This window comes from Pygoscelis adeliae, unplaced genomic scaffold (assembly GCF_000699105.1).
Source record: "Pygoscelis adeliae isolate BGI_AS28 unplaced genomic scaffold, ASM69910v1 Scaffold61, whole genome shotgun sequence".
NCBI classification, from domain to species: Eukaryota; Metazoa; Chordata; class Aves; order Sphenisciformes; family Spheniscidae; genus Pygoscelis; species Pygoscelis adeliae.
This window is the reverse complement of record NW_008824010.1, coordinates 1,057,143-1,065,380: the sequence shown is the minus strand read 5'-3', so window position 1 is coordinate 1,065,380 and position 8,238 is coordinate 1,057,143. Positions and strand designations below refer to the sequence as shown.

The following is an 8,238-nucleotide window of genomic DNA, read 5'->3' as shown; positions in this document are numbered from 1 at the left end:
TGAACCGTTTACACTGCTGTTCACATGATTTTATTTTGTAAAAAACCTCTCAAATCTTGCCAGAAGTCAAGGTTTATTTCCCCATCCTGAGGGTATTTAATCCTCATCTCATTAACTTTCATTTTAATGTACAATTGCTGAGGAGAGAAAATAACTGAAATATTTTGTCTTAGGGAAAAGATCAGATACAAATTTATCCTGAAGCCATCAAAGATGCTTATCAGCATGTTTTTCTCTCTTCCCTAGCTGCATGAGCTTGCAGAAGAACCAGTTTTGCTTGGCTTTGGCTTTCTGAGAGAAGAAATGATTGCTGGAGAAATTCAGCTGGGCAGCAAGTCCCTGCTCGGGACGGGTTGATGATCTGAGCATGGGATAGGAAACGAAAAGCATCACTGCGTGGGATCATGTTGGGGCGCCCTGGGCGACGGAAGGACTTGGCTCTAAAAAAAGGAGAGAGATTTTTTCCCAACAATTTATGCAGAAAAACATTCTCTGAGTGGGGTGTAATTTATTTCTGCAGTTGAAACCATCTGCTTCTCGCTTTCAGCTACAACCAGCCCAGGTTTACAAAATAAAAAAAAAGTGTTAAGTGTGATTATTAAGCCAAATCTCATCTTTTTCCTCAGACTTTGCTGAGGCTGTACCCAGGCATAGGGCTGTCTGGAGGAAGAGCACATCAGGGCATTCGATCATCCCCATCCGCGAGCACTGCTCTGGGTAATGGGTGAAAACTAATACTGGTAAAATTACTTTTTGCAAAGCTGGAATGAACTTTGTTTAAAAACTGCTTGAAAACTGAACTTTTGCCAAAATGAACTTTTGCGAACATCATGTCAGCAAAAAACAATAGGAAAGGGCAGTTATTTTTTCCCATTTTGGTACTTTTCAGCCACCATTCCCTTACGTTTCCTACTCTCCGTATGAGGTTAAAACAGGAGAAAAACGCTCCAGCTGCTACAGGTTGAAGCACAGAGAATGATGGAGGTGGGAGTGGGAAGGCTGAGATGGCTCGGCGGGCAGATGGGGCCGAGCAGGCAGATTCCTCGCAGAGCCGCCCTGCCGTGGCGAGGACAGAAAGAGTTAAGCCGCAGCGTTGCTGGGGGAGCTCAGCTTTCCTTCCTGGCCTCCAGGATTACAGCACTGGCTTGCCAGGCTTTGGGGAGAGGTTAGAAAATGCCTGCCCTAGGAGAGCTGCCCCCAGATGTGGGGCCGGGAGGGTCCCATCCCTGCGGCATGGGGCCATGAGGGCAGCACCTGCCCTGAGGACAAAGCTGGCCTGGAGGACGTCATTGATGGGGAAGGTGAAGCAGATGGTGCACCCAGACTTGCCCCATGCAGGCTGGTTTTGGATGGCTCTGAGAAAGCAGCCAGTGCTCAGGAGAGCAAAAAGAATGAGATTTACTGTGACTGCTGCTTGGCCAAGGAGGTGGCGGTGGTGACGTCCTGCCTCGCCTGCCCAGAGCATCGCCAGGCTGCCCTGGGGAGCAGCGAGCTGTGGAGCCACTGGACGTGCAGCCCCTCCAAGGACTCTGAGCTGCCGACCCGCGGGTTAGAGCACTTAACTCTATAACCAGAAGCCTGGTCATGAGTGAACAGCCTGGGTAAGTGAAGAGTAAATGTTTTTAGGTGTAACCCTAGAAGCAAGTTTGATAGGGAAGTGGGAAAGTGAGGTTTGAAAAACAATGCCCTTTGTCCTTTCTCTGTATGGATTTACTTTCTCCTCCTGGGAGAAGGAGGACTCTGCTTCCAAAACAAGTGGTCGTTGCCAATGTGGGAATGGAAGGTTTAATAAAACTTTTCCTCCTCTGCATTTACCAGATGCTGTGGCCAGCGCTGTGCAAAGGGCATCCTGCGCTGCGCCTGCTGCCCCAGCTGCCCGGAAAGCTCTGCTGACGTGTGAGGGTCAAGTGTCCTGAGGTGTGAGTCCAGGTCTTCAGAGACCCCAGTGATCTTACCCCGGCAGGGATCCCTCTTGCCCAGTTTTAGGCGCCTGGCCTGAGATGCTCTACAGTGGCTGGCAGGGCTGGACCATGCACCGGGTCTCTGAGGCTGGGCACTGACTGCTTGGCAGCTCTTCTTCCATTCCTCTCCAGTTTTTAGGGTGGAAGGTGGGTTTGAATTCCTCCCTCCAGATGAGAGCTTGGATGGAGTGGCTGTTTTATACTCCTCTTCCAGCAGTTTTTTTTAAATCACGGATGGCAGGATTGCATTCCTATGGGCACATTGCCTGCGTTCACTTATTAACAATGTTTTATTTCCTGTTGCTGGCAGAGAGCTTTCTCAGGCTTTGAGAGAAGAAGACAAAGCTGGACAATATATGGTGATGTCTTCTGGTGCTGTTAAAAAGGTGCAGTCATCCACGTTGGATGGTGACCTGGTCCTTTTTGCTGGAGAGGACTCACTCCAGCTCTGGGCATCCAACACCTACCACAGGGCTCAGAGAATTTCCTCTCCTTGGTCTTCTGACCCCAGAGAGGGTGGGTCAGTGATGGCTCTCTGGTTTGTTCACAGGATGAACTTCTTCAGACTCACCTGGTGTATAACTGGAAGCCAAAGTCTCTTGAGAAAGCAATTCTTAAACTACAAAATAACACCTAGTCTAGCATGATAAGGCAGAACACAGCTGGGTTTGCTCCCAGCTTGCTGTTGGTGCCACGATCTGCCTCCCTGTAAAATAATGATAGTCACAATTCTGCCCAGTTTCTATCAGGTGGTTTCTGGGAGCATCAGCAGAGCTCCTGGTGGAAGAGGAGAACGGGGCTTAGTCTGTGGTGAGGGAGATTTCAGATTAGGATGAGTTTTCAGGAGAAGCCTGTAGCAGGGGATCGACTGGATGGTTTCTTGCAGTTCAGTCTGTGATCGTTAAAGCCAAGTGAGCTAGGAATGAACTGTTCTAAATTCCACAATTTTGGCTGACATCTGAAGGATGAAGCCAGCGTGAGATGCTATGGCATGAGTTAAAAAGCCAAGGTTCCCTAGACTGAGCTCTTACTATGTGTGGATTTGGCTTTCAAGTGTCTCTGTAATGCATAGTTCAGCATGGGGTTACTCCCAAATACTGAACCCTGGGTGCTTTGGGCTTCAGGAGAAGTCAGACCACATCAAACCCTGCTGATGTTGTGGAGCAGTCCTGCTCTGGGAGGGGCTGGGTCTCACCTAGCTGAGCAGGAAATCTGAACCCCAAACTCCATGTTTCCCAATAAAAGCCAAAGTCACTAAGATCCTGTATTTCAGGCTGATTTGTTTTAAGCCTAAATGAAGATTTCTCCACCTCAGGAAGGTGGAACTCCCTTATGTAGGGTTTTGTTGGAGAATTACCCCCAAACTGAGCCTTGGTTATATCATCCAGCTGCCTGTTGGGTGCATCTTTGGTGAATTGTCACTCTCGAGGGCATCAACCACCCAAACAGCAGTGTCATCTACCACAAGGTGTGACTAACGGCATCACTTGTCATCTTCAGCAAAGCGTGAGCCATAATGGAAGATATAACACCCCAAATAACCACAGTGGTTGCCTAGCGTGACCAGCTTTGTAACAAACTTCCTTGAAAAAGAGCCTCAGTCCTGTGTTTCAAAGCTACCGCAACCACAACTGCCTCTATGCTGTTGAGTTTTCCCTTTCCAAAAAGGCATTGGACGTGCCAGTGTTGGCAGGGGAGGTACCCTGGGGTGGAGAGGGGCTGATGGCAGCAGGAGACAACTGGAAGGATGGTACAACAGGTGACTTCGGTCCCATAGCCGTCTGTCCTGGGTGTGGAAGGCCTTGCGGGAGGGTTTAGACTGCTGCTGGTGGCAGTGGGGACAGCCCAGCAGGAGGTAGCGGCCTTTCTGGAAGAGAAGGGGAGCGTGGCTGTGAACCACATCAACAGGATAAAGATCCACTTAGAGCACAAGCGAGCCTTCATTGAGAACAAGCTCAAACTGGAGAAGATGCCTGCTCACAGCACCAAGTGCCTCTTCTTAAAAGTAGGGTAGTCTGAGGTGTCTCCCCTTACAGTGGCTAGAGGGATGGGGAGTCAGGAGAGCGGTGCCTGCCCTGACCACCGTAGCATGCCATACCCACCAGCAAAATGCCTCCAACGCGCAGTATCATAGCCTAAAACAGGTGAATCTTTTTGTTTATTTTGTGGCTAGGAGTGCTGTGAATTCAGAGAAGAGCTCTGGGGTGGATGCTCTTCCCAGCGTTTACATCGGGCTGAAGGACAAACTGTCTCGAATCAGGTGGGTCATCGTGGAGCCTGATATCTGCTTGTACTTATTTTTGCAAAGCTGCACCTGAGGGCATGTGCTTGCTTATGAACAGCTCTGTGCTATCACCAAGTGGAAAACGCTAAGGCCCAGAAAATTACGTGCGAACCAGGCTAGAGCCCACCGTACTGCCCTTCCTCTGTGATAAGATCATCACTTCGGATTTGCAACGTTACACTGGCTGCTGTGACAGCAAGCATAGGAACTTCTTGAATTTTTTGATTTGCTGAAACTAGAACTTTTCAGAAGTCCTGATAAAACTCCCCTTAAGAACATGTTTCAAATCCAGGAGGGACTTTCTTGTCAGACCTAGAGAGAATGAGAAACAGCCAGATAAAAAGGGCATGAACTCGCAGTGTGAGCAACAGAGACCAAACTCCCTGCTCATCTCACTCGAGACAAGATGCATGAACTCACCGTCCTGGTAAGTCCCCCGAGACCGGGGTCAGGCCGGGAGCTACCTCTGCTTTATCTTCTGATGAATAATTTCAGGTCTCATCTTGACAGGGAATGGGAAAACGGTGGTGATTACAAGATGTTTTCGGAGCTGACAGCACTGTTTCTTGCCTGGCTTTAGTGACAGGTTGTGATGAGGCGTTAGCAGGTTGTGGGATGATCAAAGGGAGAGGGGAGGGATTCCCCAGACCAAGAGGGATGCTGGGTCTCACTCCAACACCACCTCAGAGCAGAGGGCAAGAAAGACCAGGGGTTTATGCCTCCCCCTTTTGGCTTTGTCCTGATCTTTCTTTAGAATGATAAACAGCAGCAGTCAGCCAATAATGATTTAGTATGTGGGAAGCCTGAGCTTTATCGGTGTCCCTATCCCGGCTCCTTTTAAGTCCCTGGTAGAAATCTCACGAGCAGCAAGATATAAACTGGCTGAGTTTGTACCCACACAAGGTAATGTGGCTGAGCCTCATAAATCCCACTGGTTTATGTATATCAGCCCGGTTTCCTCAGCAAAGGCAAAACTACCAGGTACCAGCAGTGATGAAGAGAAGGGATTCTGCTGGCTGGGGTCACTCTTGAAAAGTGCTTTGCACCCCGAATGTCAGCAGAGATGGGGGCTCAAGCACCAGCACTGCAGTGTGTTTGGGATGCTGAACTGGCCTCTCTCCTGTTTTCAGGCAGGAATAATTGCTAATAAAAACAGCAGTTGAGGCAGCCCTGCAAAACTGCTCGAATGCCTCTAGGCGGCACGAGAGCGTGTCTGATCACAGTGGGACACGCAGCCCCTCAGTTCTTGTCTGGCTCTGCATGAACTGCTTGCAGATCCCGGGGTCAGGGAGTCCTTTCTGATCTCTGTTGCCTGTCATTGTATATGGTTGTGGGTTGGAGGAAGCAGGGGTGCTGTGCAGAGCACCCCGAGCCCCAGGTTGTGTCCCAAAGTGCTGAGAGGCTGATGTGGTGTTGCCCAGCATGAAACTGGAATCAGGCCCCACATCTGCATGCGCTCACAAAATCCCCCGTTTGGATGAAACCTCTGCAGCACTGGCTGGCAGGTCCTCATCCTCCGGACAACGTGAGGAGCTGGTCCTGCACAGCCAGGGACCATTGCCCCTGTCCCCACGGTGTGTGAGCCCCAGGTACCATGGCCCGTGGTTAGTGCTGGGGCAGCAATCACTGCTTTCTTTCCTTTTATTGCTGAAGAGATCTGCTTGATCAAAATGATGGTGCCTGCAATTGGACCACCCAACCATCACATCTCTGCCACCCAACCAAAGACAAGGAGTGATTTCCTCAAGTGTATGTCCTGGGTTCGATGGTTTTAATACTGACCTGCCTTTTAGGGGGAGGTGGAGTTTGGTAAGAGATTTCTGGAGATACCGAGTGAAATCCATCTCACCTGTCTTGGACACACACCTTCAGCAGTGGTGCAGTATGCTCTGGAGGTGTCTGTCTCCTTCCACTGACAGCAGAGAGAGCCCCAGGGACTGGCTTAGACTCATAAGGACACTTAGGAAAGAAAATCCAAATTAAATAAAGGTTTATGGATTAAACTCCTTGGTAGAAGAATCTTACAAGGAATTCAGTTTACTTTCATTCATTTAAGGAGAACTAAACTGTCATGGTTATTTTAATTCTGCTAAAAATGGTACAAAGCAGTTTAATGTGGCTTAACTTAATCCACTTGAAAAATCAATTCAGATTAATTTTCTTGAGTGTCTTGCATAGTTTGCCTTTGATTTTTCACATGTTAATTACTTTTATTGTGCATGGCTGAAGCCTAGCATGACTGTAGCTTCCATCAGTCACAGAAAATGCTCCTGTGGTTATGTGCAGACTTTAAATACAAAGCTCATATGTTGAGTAATCAGGATGGTGAATGCTCCTGGATAGGTCCTGTAAACCATTTCACAGAATCGCTGTGGTTGGCAGGGACCTCTGAGGGTTTTGTGTCCAGCCCCCCTGCTCAGAGAAGGGTCAAGTGGGGCAGGCTGCTCAGGGCCACATCCAGTTGGGTTTGAATATTTCCAAGGACGGAGACTCCAAAACCTCTCCGGGCAACCTCTTCCAATGGTTGACCACCTTCACAGTAAAAAAGATTTCTCTTATGTTTCAAAACCACTATTTTCTATTTTTCTGTGACCCTTAAGATGTGATGCAGAGCCAGAGACAACGACAAAGTGACCAACACTGCTCCATGGGAACAGCTGTACCCAGATCATCCCAAAGGATTTGAACACACAGATGCCAAGTGATGTCTGACAAGCATTTGTACTTTAGCCACTACTGTTTTGAGGTTGAGATATCTGGGGCTGATGTTTACCCTGGCATGACGTACAGAAGCATTGACCAGACAGGTTCAGAAAGCAACAGCTGCACCTCAGGAAACAACTTCTCCTGGAGCATCGTGTGGAATGGGAAAGGGTTTTCTGCATGGCACAGTGATGTGGAGATGCCCCTCAATATGGATGTGTTTGGTAGGGTAGGGGTCTACCCAAACTACCCCAGCAGGACCTTGTCCTTTTACGGGGTCACCTATGATAATGTGACCTTGATGCACCAGTTTGAGTATGCTTTTGTTGAGTCCCTCTACCCCGACTTTTGGCTTTTAAAGAAAGAAAACTGTCAGGACAATATGGCTGGGGGAAGATGCTGAGAAGACTCCAGCCTCCTTGTGTTTCTTTGGGGAGCTGCTCCCTTGAAAGCATCTGAGTCAGAAGAACTGTCCAGTGCTTAGGTTATGGTGTGGTGCCAATGCTTTTGCCGCAGGCAGCTGGGTGAAGAAGGGAGAGATGTTTCAATAAAGACTCTTGTAATCAAATGTGATTCTCAGCATCCTATATTTTAGAGGTGGACAAGGCTTGAGGGTTCATGCAGTTGCTTGCCCAGGGGTCAGTGCAGATTGTTCCCAGCGGTATATCCATTAATATTTTGTTTAGTATGAGTTAAAGCCTTTTTTTTTCCTTTTTTCTAATTTTTTTTTCCCCCGCCAAGGATGGCGGTGTGTCACTGCCCTGACGTGTTGGTCTTACCATGCTGGTGTGAGTGGGCAGGCAGAAGCCAGGCAGATCAAGGTTGTCTTGCCATTTCCCCTGCTGCACCTGGGTAAATGGTCTCAGCCCCCAGCTCAGTTCTCAACTGGCTTCAGGATCAGAGTGGCACTGGGGTGGTGAAAGGTCCCTCTTGGTCCTCCCACCCCGAGGTCTGCACCGAGAACAAAGAGCTATGAGTGAGGCTGGTGCAGGCATTGCTTCTGGCAGGAGAGAGTCCATACAGTGTCCCCCAGGAACAGCCAAAAACACCCCTTCCTTCTCCAGAGGTAACTGGGAAGCGGGTGGAAAGTGCTGGTGGTGAGCGGGGAGCAGCAGAGGCCGCAGAAGTGTGAAAACAGAAGGATGAGCCAGCAAATAGGCTCTGTGCTGCGAGGGAAAGTGCATTCCTGAGCAGAGGAGCAGCAGCTCAGCTCGCACCCCGCAGGAGGGTGCTCTCAGCCCGCTGCTGGCTCTGCTCCTCTCCCTCCTCCTCTCCCTCCCTCTCTGCCAG

The 8,238-nt window shown here is 49.3% G+C and overlaps 1 protein-coding gene across 1 annotated transcript; it reads left to right on the top strand.

The window, feature by feature from the left end:
- Window positions 1-1,201: 1,201 nt before the first annotated feature.
- TRIM16 (tripartite motif containing 16) lies at window positions 1,202-7,397 on the top strand. Its single transcript, XM_009326439.1, is given in 5 exon segments — window positions 1,202-1,548; window positions 3,780-3,971; window positions 4,135-4,221; window positions 6,940-7,317; window positions 7,319-7,397. Coding segments are annotated over 5 exon segments (1,083 nt in total).
- The last annotated feature ends 841 nt before the right edge of the window (window positions 7,398-8,238 follow it).